The 17232-nt window shown below is 42.0% G+C and overlaps 1 protein-coding gene across 3 annotated transcripts in view; it reads left to right on the top strand.

Annotated features, from left to right (window-relative positions):
* The first annotated feature begins 1688 nt into the window (after nucleotides 1–1688).
* Nucleotides 1689–17232, top strand: part of mcm9 (minichromosome maintenance 9 homologous recombination repair factor) — a 33430-nt gene continuing 17886 nt past the window's right edge. For 2 of the 3 annotated variants that reach the window (XM_052024680.1, XM_052024683.1), the window contains exons 1-6: nucleotides 1689–1953; nucleotides 6359–6473; nucleotides 6688–7002; nucleotides 7954–8270; nucleotides 11633–11714; nucleotides 15829–16029. In XM_052024680.1, the coding sequence (XP_051880640.1) occupies nucleotides 6693–7002; nucleotides 7954–8270; nucleotides 11633–11714; nucleotides 15829–16029 (910 nt within the window). In that variant the 5' untranslated portion in view covers nucleotides 1689–1953; nucleotides 6359–6473; nucleotides 6688–6692. The remainder of the gene's footprint in view (nucleotides 1954–6358; nucleotides 6474–6687; nucleotides 7003–7953; nucleotides 8271–11632; nucleotides 11715–15828; nucleotides 16030–17232) is intronic. The other variant, XM_052024682.1, reaches the window with a different exon arrangement.

Genomic DNA, 17232 nt, shown 5'->3' with positions numbered 1-17232 from the left:
CTTCCACCCCACAGATTCACTTGGTCCATCTCTGACACCTCTCTCCCCTTTCTTAATCTGTCTCCATCTCGGGGAAAAGATCATCCACTGATATCTTCTGCAAGCCCACTGACTCCCACAGTTACCTCAACTACATTTCTTCCCAACCTGTCACTTGAAAGGAGGCAATTCCCTTCCCTCAGTTCCTCCATATCTGCCACATCTGTTCTCATGACGAGGCTTTCCACTCCAGGACATCTGAGATGTCCTCTTTTTTCAAGAAAGCAGGGTTCCCTCCCCCCACCCCCCACTATTGATGCAGCCCTCACCTGCATCTCTTCTATTTCCCTTACATCTTCCCTCACCCCAACCCCAGATATAACAGGGATAGAGTTCCCTTTGCCCTCACCTCCCACCCCATGAGTCTATGCATCCAACATATCATTCTCCGCAACTTCCGCCATCTCCAACAGGATCCCACCACCAGATACATCTTTCCCCACTCCCCTCCACAGGGATCGTTCTCTCCATGACTCCTTTGTCCGCTCGTCCATCCCCACTGATTCCCCTCCAGTCACTTATCCCTGCAACCACGCTGAGTGTTACACCTAGCCCAACACCTCCTCCCTCACCACCATCCAGGGCCCTAAACAGCCCTTTCAGGTGAGGCAGTCCTTCACATGTGAATCCATCGGTGTCATTGATTGCATCCAGTGCTCCCATTGCGGCCTTCTCTACGTCGGTGAGACCCGACTTGGTAGTCTCCAACGTGAGGGCACGAACATTGATTTTTCTAACCTTTGGTAACCACTCCCCTGTGTCCCCTTTTTGCCTTATCCTACTGGCCTCATCACCTTGCCCTCCCCCACCCTCTTGATCTGTCCATTACCCACACTGTCCTCTCTCTGGTTCCCCTCCTCTCCTTTATTCCATGGTCCACTGTCCTTTCCTATCAGATTCCATTTTCAAGTCTTTGTCACTTCCACCTATCACCTCCCAGCTTCTTCCATCATTCTCACTTTCTCCCTCCCTCCCCTGCCTATCACCCCCCTCACCTGGATCCACCTATCACCCTCCAGCTCTTGCTCCACCCCTTCCCCCCAGCTTTTTTATACTGCCTACCTCCCCTCTTTCTTTCCAGTCCTGGGGTCTCGACCCGAAACGGCGACCGTCCATTTCCCTCCAATTGATGCTGCCTGACCTGCTGAGTTCCTCTAGCTCCTTTGTCTGTTGCTCCAAAGAATGAAACATGCTGAGCCTATCAAAACTAAAGTTGCGAAATGAAAACCTATTGAAAAGTACAAAATACACATTTTTGCAGTAAGATAAATGACCTCTTAACATTGACTAATTAGTTTCGTTTTGTAAAAAAATATAACATTTTACTGCGCCTGCGCTGAAATAGCGGAGCCGGGAACGACCATTGTCACGGGGGGGGGGGCGGAGGAAATACAAGTTTCACCCCTTGAAGTATTGTTAGCACACAATATCGACCAATTTGGAGTGAAATATGAAATACTCAGCTTATTAGATGTTTCACTTAAATGTCGCAGTATTTATAGAAAAGGTGAAAACAGTGGAAATAATGTCTTCCTGCCACCCCTGGCGCTCTGCGGTGGCGCGGCTGGCGGGAGATGTGAACAGCTGCCTCTGCGGAACATCCTCGCTACTGTCAGTTGTTACTGTTGCCTATTGTGATGTCACCGGGCTCCACGCCGCCTGAGTTCGCCCTACTATGATGTCACTGGGTTGTTTGACCACGCGCTCTTTCTGCTGTTACGTCATTGGGAAATACCGGGTTCCCGCACGAGCACGATTTACCTCTGCGATTCCACGGGGGGGATCACGTCATTCCGTGGAACCCCAGTGAGTAGTGACGTCAGCACAGCTTGCCCAGGCCGGAGGGTACGGTCAGTGGCCTCACAGGAGTCCTTGGAGCAAACGGATTTATCAGCTTATAATGCTACTTGAGAGGTAAGCTGGGACCAATGTCACACATGCAGCCGGAGCAGAATTTACGCTTCGTGCTGCGGTGTGAATCTTTGTGGCAATGTATGGAATTCGGGAAAATAAATGTGGTTGGGAGTTTATGAAAATTTGTTGGTATTGGTTTATTATTGTCACGTACCAAGGTACAGTGAAAAACTTGTCTTACAAACCGATCTTACAGGTCAATTCATTACATAGTGCAGTTACATTAAGTTAGTACAGAGTGCATTGATGTAGTACAGGTTAAAAAAAACAATGTAAAGTGTCACAGCTACAGAGAAAGTGCAGTGGCATAAGGTGCAAGGTCACAACAAGGTAGATCGTGAGGTCATAGGTCATAGTCCATCTCATTGTATAAGGGAACTGTTCAATAGTCTTATCACAGTGGGGTAGAGGCTGTCCTTAAGTCTGGCGGTACGTGCCCTCAGGCTCCTGTATCTTCTACCCGATGGAAGAGTAGAGAAGAGAGAATGTCCCGGGTGGGTGGGGTCTTTGATCATGCTAGCTGCTTCACCAAGACAACGAGAGGTAAAGACAGAGTCCCAGGAGGGGAGACTGGTGTTCGTAATGCGCTGGGCTGTGTCCACAACTCTCTGCAGCTTCTTGCGGTCTTGGGCAGAGCAGTTGCCATACCAAGCCGTGATACATCCAGATAGGATGCTTTCTATGGTGCATCGGTAAAAGTTGGTGAGAGTCAAAGGGGATAAACCAAATTTCTTTAGCCTCCTGAGGAAATGGAGGTGCTGGTGAGCTTTCTTGGCCATGGCATCCACGTGGTTTGTCCAGGACAGGTTGTTGGTGATGTTCACTCCCAGGAACCTGAAGCTGTCAACCCTCTCGACCTCAGCACCATTGATGTAGACAGGTGTATGTACACCGCCCCCTTTCCTGAAGTCAATGACCAGCTCTTTAGTTTCGTTGACGTTGAGGGAAAGGTTGTTGTCATGACACCATTCCACTAAGCTCTCTATCTCCTTCCTGTACTCCGATTCATCACTGTTTGAGATACGGCCTACAACAGTAGTATCATCTGCAAACTTGTAAATGGAGTTAGAGCAGAATCTGGCCACACAGTCATGAGTGTATAGGGAGTAGAGTAGAGGGCTGAGGACGCAGTCTTGAGGTGCACCAGTGTTGAGAATAATCGTGCCAGAGGAATTGCTGCCTATCCTCACTGATTGCGGTCTGTTTGTTAGAAAGTCAAGGATCCAGTTACAGAGGGAGGTGTTGAGTCCTAGGTCTCGGAGTTTGGTGACAAGCTTGCTTGGTATTATTGTATTGAAGGCAGAGCTGTAGTCAATAAACAATAGTCTAACGTAAGTGTCCTTACTGTCCAGATGCTCCAGAGCTGAGTGTAGGGCCAGGGAGATGGTATCCGCTGTAGACCTGTTTCGGCGATAGGCGAATTGCAATGGGTCAAGGTCATCTGGTAGGCTGGAGTTGATGTGTACCATGACCAACCTCTCAAAACACTTCATGATAGTGAATGTCAGAGCCACTGGTCGGTTGTCATTGAGGCATGTTACCTTGCTTTTCTTTGGTACCGGGATGATAGTGGTCTTCTTAAAACAGGAGGGAACCTGAGATTGAAGCAGGGAGAGGTTGAATACGTCCGCAAATACTTCTGCCAGCTGATCAGCATAAGATCTGAGCACGCAGCCCGGGATACCATCTGGGCCAGGTGCTTTCCTCGTGTTCACTCTTCGGAAGACTGATCTTGCGTCCTCCACTGTGATCACAGGTTCAGCTGCGTTGGTGGCTGTCAGAGTGGATGGTAACAATCCACTTCCTTTTTGTTCAAAACGTGCATAGAATGCATTAAGTTCATCAAGAAGGGATGCGCTGTTGTTAGCTATGCAGCCTGACTTCGTCTTGTAGCCTGTTATGGCATGTAAGCCCTGCCATAACTGGCGGCTGTTCAGGGGTCTATTTTGAGTTGGTATTGCCTCTTGGCATCCCTTATAGCTTTACGAAGGTCATACCTCACTTTCTTGTACAGATCAGGATTACCAGATTTGTGTGCAGCAGTCCTCTCCTTCAGTAGGGAGTGGATCTCCCGGTTCATCCATGGCTTCCTGTTTGGGAACACCTGTATTGTCCTCTTTGGTACACAGTCCTCCACACACTTGCTGATAAAGTCTGTGATGGTGGTGGCATACTCATCAAGGCTGGCAGCTGAGTCTTTGAACAAGGTCCAGTCCACTGTCTCAAAGCAGTCACGTAGAAGCTCATCTGCTTCCTCAGACCAGCACTGCACGACTCTCCGTACCGGCTCCTCCCGTTTCAGTTCCTGTTTGTATGCAGGGAGAAGGAGCACAGCCTGGTGGTCTGATTTCCCAAAGTGAGGATGAGGGGTGGCTCGGAAGGCATCTTTGATGGTTGTATAGCAGTGGTCAAGAGTGTTGGCGCCCCTGGTGGAGCAGGAGATGTGCTGATAGTATTTTGGTAACACACTCCTGAGGTTGGCCTGATTGAAGTCCCCCGTGATGATGAAGAGGGCCTCAGGGTATCCTGTCTCAAGATCGTTGTTATGTTGTTTCACAGTTGAACAGGTAAAAGGGAATTTGGTTTTAGAACTTGAAATGGTGGGTTTGATGGAAAGTATTGGTTTATTATTGTCACGTACCGAGGTACAGTGAAAAACTTGTCTTGTACACCGATCGTACAGATCAATTCATTACACAGTGCAGATGCATTGAGTTAGTACAGAGTGCATTGAGGTAGTACAGGCACTGAGACCTATATTACAAGGACACATGTATTGCCTGATCCTCCTTACCTAGAGATAATATTTTACCTTGCACTTGTTTTTACAACTGATCTAAAACATCAGGACCCTGCCCCATATTGCAAGATTGGAGTTGTGACTAGGTGCTTGGATAAGGATGTTGGGGTTTTATGATAATCTGATATTGGTCGTTTTTGTTGTCAGTCCACAGTTCACCAGATGCTGTGAATTTAGTTTATGAACTTTGATCTTAAACAGATTTTCTGGGTTATTATTCCTTCAACGGCACCTGTTGGACATGGCCTTACACCTTGGACATGAATTCAGTTCTAAATCTGGGATGCTTAACTCTTTGGGTTGGGGAGTTGGGGTGCCAAAGATTAAAGGAGGTCTGTAGGTTTTAATAATATTGCTATAATATGATAAGAAAGTTCACAAAAAAGTAAAAATAAATATAGTTGGCACGTTAACTGCCTAGATGTTCGAAATTCCAGGGATAGAGACCATTCCTTAAAAAGAATGGCCTGTGGTGACATTAGATGTTTACCGGGTGGGGTGATGGAGTGGGAGTCTCTGACCAACTGGGTTAAATGTGATCTGTCACCTTGCTGCAGTTGAAATCAGTTAGGGCAGTTTTAATTCAGTTTTCAGTGGGCAAGCTAACCAGAATGGCTCCATGGTAAGATGACTGTCCTAAGAGCATGCAGCTATGAAAATGGCATTTACGATTGAGCTTTAAATTTTGGTCCAGTTGAACTTCTGCCAACTGTATTTTTACTTAATGAGGGAATGGAGACAATGAGTTACATTACTGTGTTTGTACCACTACTTGTAAGGACTATGGACAAACTATACATGCAGATCTCTGCTGGCAAGTTGGGAAAGCCTTTACTGTAGGCTTTGAAATTTGAACTTGAAGCTGCAACTTTTTGTAGGGGCTTAGGATTATCCAGAGCCACAGGGTCCAATCAGTCTGCCTCTTCCTCAAGGTGTCTTCTCTGCGAGGCGTAGGTGCCGTTATTCCCTCTTCCACCAATGCCAACTTCCACCTCCACCCCTAATTTGAGTTTATCTTCCAGTCATGGAGAAATTACTTTAGCAGATCTTAAATGGATCATCGTGCTGTGAATGATGTTCCTGCTGCCTGCTTAGTAAAAAGCAGTGTCTAAAAATGTTGGAGATACTCAGCAGGTTTGGCAGAATCTGTGGAGAGAAACGTACTTAATGGTTCAAGCTGATAACTTTTCATCAGTTCTGTTGAAAGTTAATCCAGGTGAGAGGGCATCCATCTCTCTGCAGATGCTGCCTGACATGTTGATTATCCTCAACATATTTTGTTTTTATTTCAGATTTCTGGTATTTGCAGTTTTGTTTTTCTTTTTTGAGCCATGTTTGTGAAATGTATAAGTCAGGTTTTCACATCAGTATATCATGATAATACTTTTTCAGAGCAAGGGTTTCCCAGTTTTGCAGTTTTTGATGATTTATAATTTGTCATTACATTTCATGTAGCACCCACTTAGTGCATCAAGTATGGGGGAAATACAATTTCCAGGCATATATTTGTAAAGTTCATTCTAAGTTTTATTCATACAGCACCATCAAATGCAATATGAATATGAAAACCTGGGCTGAAAAGTATATTTTTAATTTTATTTTCAGGATATAACCATCATTGGTCAGACCAAGCTTTATTTTCCACTAGAAAAAGTAGTGGTGAGATACTCTTTTGAAGTATTGCAGCTCTCATGGTGAAGATTCACCAGCACTGCTTTGGGTAAGGAGTTCCATTCAGATGTTAGATCCAATGTCAATAATTTAAGACCAACTGTCAACATTACCATGCATATTGAAGTTTCTTAAACTATCTTTTAATAGGCATTTATAAGTTTTACATTGTTCCCAAATGCACTGATTCTATCTGTTCAGTAACATTTGCTGCCTATAGTTGGGTGAACAAAATTTAATTTTTGTTTTTGTTTTCCAAACAGAAAGTATGCATCTGAATTCAGAGCAAGTTGCCTTAATTGGGCAAGTATTTGAATCGTATGTTGTAGAATTCCACAAAAATGATATCATCCATATTCTGCAAAAGCCAGACCAAGGTGCTCATTATCCGATCACTGTGAATGCGCTTACGCTGTTCGAAATCAGTATGGAGATTGGCGAATACTTAAGTGCATTTCCTAATCAATTATTTCCAATATTTGACAATGCACTACACAGAGCTGCCATGACCATTTTGCAGTCCAATGCAGAGCCTCATGGATTGGTCATGAAACAAAACCTTCATGTGAGAATTTCAGGTTAGTAGATGAAATGTTGAAGCATGTAATCATACTTGCTATGGCACAAGGATGCCATTCAGTCCACTGAATCCACACGAGCTCTCCACAGATCTCATGAGTCCCATTTCCTCCTTTTCTTATCTCCCTGTATTCCTTAAATCTATTCTCCCTTGCATGCCCATCAAATCTCCTTCCAATTCTTTTGCCTACTCTAAGGGGTGACTTACAGTAGTTAATTAACCTACCAGCACATTTCTGGAGGAAACTGGAGCACCTAGCAGAAACTCACATGGGCAGCAGTGAATGTGCATCCTACAATACACAGTCAAGGGCAGGCTTGAATGCAGGTTCTGGGACATGTGAGGCAGCATTGCTAAATTCTGCAAAGGTGTGTGGCACCTTTTCTCACATTCTGTAAACAATGATTACTCTGTACAATACTGACAGCTGACTTTTATTATGAAGTCTCATTTTCTGTTTCTCATGTTATTTCAAAATGGAAGGAAAGCAGGAATCAGGCGAACTCTATTTCACCTGCATTGTTAGTTTTACTGTAGGGCAGGTCTCAGGGAAGATGCATGACTATGAGGGTCTTCTTCAGTCAGTTTAATTTTTTTTATTCTTTTGTGCTGCCAAAAATTGGTCCCAATAATGAAGAGAGTATCTGAACGGAGCTTCATACTAGAAATCCATTGCCATTACATCTAGGTGTAAAGCCAAGTATCTTGGTGCCTTTGCTTAAGTTCTGACCCAGATGTATGTTGCCTGCTATATTGGTATTGGCATCTACAAATCTCTTTGGCCTGTTTTCTCAAGTGGACGTAAAAGTTCTTCTCACAGTATCCAAAAAAAAACCATATGATTTGGCGTGTTACACTTGTTGATATTTATCCTTCAATTAGAAAAATAAATTTGTGTATTTGGGCATGTGTGAATTAACTTGTCTATAAATCTTACTATTTCTAATAGGATTACCACTTTGTCCTGAGTTGACAAGGGATCGTATTCCAAAGACTAGAGATGTAGGCCATTTTCTTTCGATTGTTGGTACAGTCATCCGCACTGGAATGGTGAAGGTGTTGGAATTTGAGCACGAGTACATGTGTAACAAGTGCAGACATGTCTTCACTGTAACTGCAGACTTTGAACAACATTATACCTTCTGCCGTCCAATATCCTGCCCTAATCCAGAAGGTTGTAACTCGATGAAATTTGCACGTCTTTCTGGCTCCTCATCTTCTCCTTCAAGTTGTAAAGACTATCAAGAAATCAAAATTCAAGAACAGGTAATATAAAAAACTATACTTCTGAGTTTCTGTTAACTCTTTCATTTCATTGTAACAAGCATTTTAGGCCTATAAGGTGCAGTCTAATTGTTTATTGAAAAGAAAAAAGACTATAGATGTTCAATCTCAAATTAAAACCAAAAACAATGGAAAATACACAGCAGGCCAGGCAGCATCTGTGGAGAGGGAGGCACAGCAAACATTTTGGAATGATGATCTTGCATTAGAACACTTTGTCAGGTTCAGTATCCTTTAAAATCTGAGAATTAAACTGGTTATGTGTAGGATCAATGAAGCTTGGGTTGAGATCTGAATTCCAGCTCTTTGCATTAGCATTTCTTGATTCAGTTTTTATGATATTTTTGCATTTAAATGCTCATGCCCCAGATTTTGGTAAGTGGTGCATTCATTCTCAGCTGCCTGTTAATACTCATGTAGACAACAATAGACCACAGAGGGAATCCCTTTCCAGCTATGTGACCACATGGTGGCAGTGGACAATTACAGATCTGTTGAGAAAATATCAAGGGGAGAGTAGGAAAAAACAATGAAGTAATTGAGTAAGAATGATGTGAACCTGAATTGTGACACCTGCACAACTTTTGAGTTGATATGGCTCGTGCCTAGAAATAGACATCCAAGCTGGCTTAGTGATCGGAGGAAGACCAGGGTCTTAGGTTGAGGGAAAACAAATCTGATGAGTAGTTTGCTTGGAAACCTGGCATTACCACATGACACAAGCCCCAAATTATTAACGTAATTATACCCTGACTCAGAGACAGTTTGTTTTTCTCTATACAAATCCTTTTATGTTATCCTACATAGAACATTTTTGAATGTGCTGGCAGATTTTCAGTTCATCTGTTTCCTGCCACAACTCAACATTGGAGTCCTTTGGGAATATGATATTGGGAACTTTCTGGTAGTCGGACACATTTGAAATACAATCTTAATTTCTTTTTTTGCTGATGTTATGCTATCAATGCAGTATTTGGAGCCTGACTTTAATTGTGCAAGAGACAATCTCAAGGTTCCCTTATATGTTGACTTTGGGATCAGGGCTGATTTTGGGAACATACCCTGCAGGCAGGAATCTTGCCTACCAGTCATGCATGTTTTGGATACTATAGGCATACTGCACATGAATTCCTATCCATCTGTTTCAATGGACAGAAATTCATGGGCAAAACTATTCAATTTTCAGTATCTCCAACAACAAAAGTAGACCAACAAAATTCCTGCAGTCAAGTCCTGGGTCTCTGTTGACTTTTGAGAAATATGGAAGTATGGAGAAAAAAAACAAAGGAGATGACAACAGCTATTTCACTTAGCTTTTTGAAATTAGCTGGAATGAATTGCATTAGCTTATATCAAGTGCTGACAGCATTGGCCCTGGTAAAAGCATAGCATCATCTGCAGAAGATCTGTTTGAATAGGCAAGCAATGTGTGTTTCATTTACCCAGAGTGAATGATCCTCACTGAGCCATACAGAACCTAAACCAGGAACTGAATGTAGAATATTTAATTCTATGGCAACTGTACAAAGTGAGAAAAATATTGAGAAGGAAGGAGTGCATCACAAAAGAGATCAGAAACAGAAAGAAAGATTTTAATTTTGAAGATTTCCAACAATAATTAAAATGCCACAGAATGAGTCTCCACATTTGTAATAGTTCATCTTTGGAAATGGTGATGTTGTTTTGTTGTAAGTAAGACCTGTCGCATGTTAGAAATTCACTTTGTCTTAACTGGCAAATAAATTCTTCATATTTTCTAGCTTGCTTAAAAAGTATCCATTGCCCACAGACCACGAATTCATGCTCTTCCCTGTGCTTGAATGCTGTGAGGCATTGTTTTTAGTGAAACAGTGACAAAAGTAGTTAGAGCTGTTGCCTCACGGCTCTGATGATCCAGGTTTAATCCTGACATCCGGCAATGTCATCATGGACTTTGCACTTTCTTGCTGGTTTCCCAAGAAGGTACTGATTGTTAGGTTAATTGGCAGATCTAGGTGGATGGCAGGAGAGTCTGGTCAGGGGTGGGAGTGATGTTAATGGGCTTGTAAGAGCAGTAGATTATGGGGGAATGGGACTGATGGGATTGATCTGAAAACTGGCACACATGCACTTAACTGAATGGCCTCCTCTGTTATAAGAAAATGAGAAATCTGAATCAAATTGGCCATGTGGACAGCAACTTAGATAAGATAAGATATCTATGATTCACATGTACATCGAAACACACAGTGAAATGCATCTTTTGCATAGTGTTCTCTGGGCAGCCCGCAAGTGTCGCCACACTTCCAGCGCCAACATAGCATGCCCACAACTTCCTAACCCACAACTTCCCAGTCCTGAAGAAAGGTCCTGACCTGAAACGTTGACCGCCTGCTTTTCTCCACGGATGCTGCCTGGCCTGCTGAGTTCCTCCAGCATCCTTGTGTTTCATCGAGATTCCAGCATCTGCAATCCTTTGTTTCCCTTCTTAACCTGTACGTCTTTGGAATGTGGAAGGAAACCGGAAGGAAACCCACGCAGACATGGGGAGAACGTACAAACTCCTTACAGACACCGGCTGGAATTGAATCCAGGTCGCTGGCACTATAATAGCGTTACGCTAACTGCTACACTACCGTGCCTGCCTCTTACTTCCTGACTTTTCTAAGTTTAATTTCATGCATGTGAGTCCAGGATGTTGCTGTCAAATTTGCACCTGAATAACAGTTAATGTTGAGATTTTCTCTATTGTTGCAAAAAATGAAATATTTCAAATTCTGATCACAGCTTGGTAGCAGAAGGTCCTTTACTGCCTTACTGCAGTTCTATTACTGCAGCAGAGCAAAGGAGGGATACTTCATCAGGTGTAAGGTCCTGCATCATTACTGATTTTCCATTGGGAAACATAGATCATGAGGTAATATCAAACATCAGGATTTCAATTAGACTTCAGTTTATATGAAGAAATCTCAAATGTGTGGAAAGGAAAGTTATATTTTTTAAGAGGAGCTTATTTCAATAAGATTAAAAAATTAATCTAAATTATGAAGGTTTGAAATGAAGTAGATAATTTTACAATCTTTGTACTAATCAACAAGATAATAACATGAGGATGCAAATTGAAGTTAATTGGTTTAATAATTTTAAGGACAGAGTTAAGAAAAACTATTTTCAGTGAGTGGTTAGAATATTGTAATTCTCTACTACAAATTAGTGAGGCAAATTCTTAAATAAGTTTTAAAAGGAAATCAGCTGTTTGAATTTGAAGAGAATTGTTGTTAATGTAAACAGGGAAACAGATTAGACCTGCATACAAAACAGTTGTTTGCATTATTTCTCACATATCTTTCCTGTTTCACTAACAGGTTCAGAGGCTGTCTGTGGGAAGCATACCTCGATCGTTGTTGGTTGTACTGGAAGATGATCTGGTGGACACCTGCAAATCGGGTACGAGTTGCTGGTTAGGTTGTATGAACAGCCAGCATATGTAAACTAGCATGTGAAATTTTAACACTCCTTATAAGCAGAGACTGTCCATGGACCAGACTCCATGGGTACAATCTGAAAATAATCCTTGTCACCATTAAAGCCTTAACCAATTCACCTTGGGAATGGGTGGCACTACAATTTCACCCATAACTATAATTCTCTAATATTCCAATTTAAAAAAGACCACTGTCACTTTTTTACATAACCTTTGAAGACTACATTGTAGAACAAAATACAAACTGCTGGAGAAACTCAGTGGGTCGAGCTGCTTCTATGGGAGCGAAAGGAATTGTCACGGTTTCGGGTCAAGACCCTGCATCAGGACTGAGAGGGAAGATGGTCAGTATAAAGAGGAGAGGGGGAGGGATGAGATGGGGACTGGTAGCTGATAGGTGGATTGAGGAGGGGTGAGGGACGGACGATGGGCAAAAGGGGCCAGATGGGGAAGGTGGAAGGGTGGAGTTGGGAGACAGAGACAGGTGGGTGATGGGTGGAAGCAGGCAAGGAAAAAGAAGAGGCAGATGGAGCCAGGTAGGGGGAGGGGAAGGTGAAGATGGAGACAGAGGCCAGAGGGTGATAACTGGGGACACAAAGGCGACATATGCTGGAATCTGATAAGTAGGAAAGTGGTCATAGGAACCATAAAAAGAGAGATGAAGGGCAGATGGAACCGGATAGGGTGGGAGGGTGGGTGAAGTGGGTGGGGAGGCATTGATGGATAGAACCAGGAAGGGGGAGGGGATAAAAATGGGCAATTGGGGTGGGGGAGTGGTTGGGGGAACAGTTATGGGAGGACCAGGGGTGGATGAGAAAGGAACACAGGAGGTAAGGGTTACCTGAAATTGGAAAATTTAGTGTTAATTGCATTATAAATTGGGCCTATGGTATTTTAGTTTCTAGTTGGAGCAAACAGAATTTTGAAAGCATTGTTCAGTATTAACATTCAGTTAAACATTTATCTTAGGAAAAAAATGAACGGATGCTTGGTTTATATAATTTCATTTGACATTTGAAAGGATTTTCTTATCTATTTCATTGCTTTACTGTTCTGAAAAAGTAATTTACGTACAATGAATTTGTTTGGGCATGTAATCATTACTGCTTTGTAGGCAAACCTGGTAGTGCATGCACATAAGATCTTGCAAACATACAATAAGCAGTGCCTCATTAAGCTACATTGTTGGTGATACTGGTTGAGGGAAAATTGATGGTGAGATCATAGGGTCAACTCCACAACCTTTATTTTAAACTGGGGTTGTGTGATGTTTAATGCCCAGGTAAGTAGGTAGATGGAAGGTCTGTATAATGTCTTATCCAAAGAAATTCACATAAGGAAAGATGTCACTCCTGATATGCACTGGAAATTTGCCCTTTACCACATGATTATGTTTGGGGAAAAGGGTAAATGCCTAACTTTTGACTTGGATGAAAGTGCAGAAACCTTGGAGAGTCAAAAACTTTGGGAGTCACTTTGCTGACATAAATCATGACTATAATTTGCTAGAGATCATAGAAACAGAACAGAAACAGGCCCTTTGGCCCACTGAGTTCATGCTGAACATCAAGCAGCCATTTAGACTAATTTAGCATTATTCTCCCCTGTTCTCAACAACCCTACCAGATTCCATCACTCGCCTACACACTTGGGGTAATTGACAGTGACTAATTAATCTACCGATCGAAATGTCTTTGGGATGTGGGAGGAAACTGAAGCACCCAGGGGAAAAGGTGCACAATCCACACAGACTGCCAAACAGGCCAGGATTAAACCCAGATTGCTGGAGCTGTGAGGCAGCAGCTCTCCCAGCTGTGCCATTATGCCACCCCTCGACAAGTCAGCTAAAAAAAGGACCAATCAACATCAAGAATTTTTCAAAGTTTATTAAATTAATGCATGAAAGTTGTTTGGATGGTATAATGATATGTTGGATTCCTTGTAAGTATTTCAGAACAGAAGAAAATAGGAGCAGGAGTATGCCAGTTAGTGACTCAAGCCTGCTCTGCCATTTGGTATGACCAAGACAGATATCTCCCAGGCCTCAACTCCTCTTCTGTGCCAGTTCCCCATAGCCCCAAATTCCCTTATCTTTCAGAGATTTATCTACATCCTCTTTAATACTCCCAATGACATCTCTCCAGAGTCAAGAATTCCAGAGATTTACCAACCTCCGTGAAAAGAAGTTCCTGTGCACCTCGGGATTAGATTATTGTCTCTTAATCTTCCCCCATTTGAGATTCTTCTAATAGTAGAAATATCTTGACATCTACCCTGTCATGTCCCCTCAGGATCTTGTATCTTTCAAGAAGGTCATCACTTGTTCTTCTAAACTCCAAAGATTGTAGATATAATTTCTTCAGTTGCTGGTAATAGGACAACTCTCACATCCCAGGAATTAGCCAAGTGAATCTCTTTTGGCCTGCTTCCAATGCTACTATATGCTTTCTTATATATAGGGGTCAACACAATGCACGGTACTCCAGGTGTGGCCTCTGTGTGTTCCCTGTGGAATTGTAACAATACTTCCCTATTTTTAAACTCCAATTCTCTTGCAATGAAGGCCAATATACCATTTGCCTTCCTAATCACTTGTACCTGCCTGCTAACATTTTGCAGTTCATGCACAAGAAAATCAGATCCTTCTATACTTTATTCATCTTCAGTCTTTCTCCAGTCGGCCTGTAGATTCATCTTGTCAAAATGCATAGCCTCACACTTTCCCACATTAAACTCCATTTGGTAAATTTTTGCCAGCTTGCCTAACCAATCTATGTCATGTACTGAGTTCAAATTTCCTCATCTCAACATGTCCTCCCACCTATCTTCACATCATTGGCAGACCTGGATACTTTGCACTCTGCCCCCTCTGGTATAAATCTTAAGCAGAAGATGAAGAGCTGATCCTTGGAGCAACCCATTAGAATCAGAGTGGGGTTTATTATGACTAACTTGTATGGCGTGAAATTTGTTGCTTTGTGGCAGCAGTACAGTGCGAAGACATCATAAAGTGTAAAGAAATTTGATCCATTAGTCACATCCTTCCAGCCTGAAGAAGACCCTATTATTCCAACTCTGGTTATCACATAGAAGACAATCTTCAATCCATTCTGGCTCACTTCCCCCAGTATCATGAGCAAATATGCGTGAGCCTTGTAAAAACATAAGATGTTTGAATCTATTCACTGATTTGGCCAGATGGAATGAAAATCCTTCCCACCAATCAGAAATCAGCAGGATAGAAACTTCTGAGATCCACAGGTTTCTGTTATGGCTCTTTTGTTCATTTATTCACAAATAATATCTGTAAGGTAGAACTTGCTGGTAGCACCAATCCAAATGACCAGTTTACACACTGAGAGTGATTTGTCACGACTTAATTCAGCAGATCGGCTGTACACTGAAAGATGTTGTTTTGATATGAATAGTTGTAAGGTGGTGAATATTGGAATAAGGTTTTATAATACAGCCATTATTAATAAAGTTGCAAATATCTTGCTGAATTTTATATACACATTATGTTACGAAAATGTATCTTAAATGCTCATTTGCTGGACAGATGATTCCATCTGTTTATCTGTTGTAAATTTTAATGTGCATTCAGATCACATTTGGAATCTGTGTGACCAGTGGAATTAGTTCTGGACTTTTCTTGGTAATGCTTTGTCAGATACTCTTACCGACATATAGTCAAACTCTGCTAATGTAGCGTACTCAGGACTTTGGTGTTGGACTGGCAGATTTGCCACACAATTGGATGTTATTCCAGTCAATACTCCAACACCCTTTTGATCCACTTTTTTAAAACACCACTAAGTAATGTCTAAGCAAATTTTCAAGTTAACCTGGTGAGGTTCAAGAGACCCTGGAAAATGGTGGCCTGGTGAATTTCAAGGGAGCACAGGAAACAGGACCCCCATAAGCCAGAAGCTAAATCATGGTGTTTTCCAAACTATCGGATAGTGGATTATTGGAGTTTTGGTGCATTTCCAAATAGTTTGCTTTCTTCACCGCTTCCAAAAATGAACTGTAACTAAATGCTTAGAAATAATAAGCATGTTTTTGTTTAAATCATAGGTGATGATATTACTGTTTATGGTGTGGTTATGCAGAGGTGGAGACCTCTGACTCAGGACTCCCGTTGTGATCTCGAACTTGTCCTGAAAGCCAATAACCTTGAAGTGAACAATGAACAGCCGACTGGAGTTGTTATTGATGAGGATATCCAGAAAGAATTTGAAGAGTTCTGGGAAAATTACAAAGACGATCCTCTAGCAGGTGCAGATTTGCATAGAATTGATCAAATCACATTAGTAGATACTTCAGGTCTTCCATTGTGTGGTGGTGTAATCCTACATGAATTGTTGACAAATTTTAACTAAATTTTGCCAAGTTGTGTCATATTTCCTTACAATATTGACAGGGGCCATTTCGACCTATTTATTGCCAGCACACAGAGCAGTCCTATTCCTCATTTATTTTCCCTGTAACCAATTCTCCCCACTTTCCCATCAACTCATTGCAGATTCTACCACTTGCCCACACACTAATGTTTATAGTGGCCAATTAACCTACCAACCAGCATGTCTTTGGGATATGGGAGGAAAATGGAGCACTCATGGAAACCGCAAGGTCATGGGGAGAAAAAGCACACACCACACAGATAGTGCTGGAGGTCAGAATTTAATTAGGGTTGCTGGACCTGTGAGCAGTACCTACACTAGCTGCACCACTGTGCTGCCCATGGTAGGAAAATGTTTAAAAATGTCAATTCTGTTCATGGGTGAAAATGGCTAAATAGGCTGATTTTTTTCATTTAAAGAAAGCAGTCATTCTTATGCTTGAACTTTAACTGCATTAACACAGTACCGTCTCAGTAAATCATCATCTAGCTGAGTTGATGAAATCATTTCAGTGGTTGATGATCATTTTCAGTAAACCTGACAGGACTGGTGCTGAAAAGTTAAATGCAAAACTCGTATGGGTAACAATGAGCCCTTTTGCAAATACCTCCTTCAAAAGTGATGCAAGCAGGTAGATTTAACCTTTCGTCAAGTTGTTACCAAAGTTTCCAAAACACAAAAATTGAAAGTATTAAAGGAATTGAACACAGTTTGGTGACGTGTTTGAGTCTCCCTGTGAAAGCGTACTGTGAAATCTTCCTTTACACACAGAATTAGGATATACCAAAGAGCAAAGCAGTTATTTTCACTGTTACCATTGTTTAAGGTGTTAAGTATGGCTGTTTTTTTTTTGTTGTTCATGTCCAGTTGATGCAATCCCTAGTAGGTTTTATCCACCTTTCTCCTCCCAAAAAAATCCCTAGTATCCCAATGGTACAGAATTGTAAAGAACTTTTGTTCGAACTTGTTTTTGCAATTTTTGATCAAGTATGACACATTAAAATAATCTAAACACTTTATTGTGCTATAGCCAACATACAAATGTACTGCAGTTACTTGCCTTTGAAACCCGCAACCT

Source organism: Pristis pectinata, chromosome 10 (genome assembly GCF_009764475.1).
Source record: "Pristis pectinata isolate sPriPec2 chromosome 10, sPriPec2.1.pri, whole genome shotgun sequence".
Lineage (NCBI taxonomy): Eukaryota > Metazoa > Chordata > Chondrichthyes > Rhinopristiformes > Pristidae > Pristis > Pristis pectinata.
The sequence above is the reverse complement of the archived record's forward strand: the minus strand, read 5'-3'. Positions and strand labels throughout refer to the sequence as shown.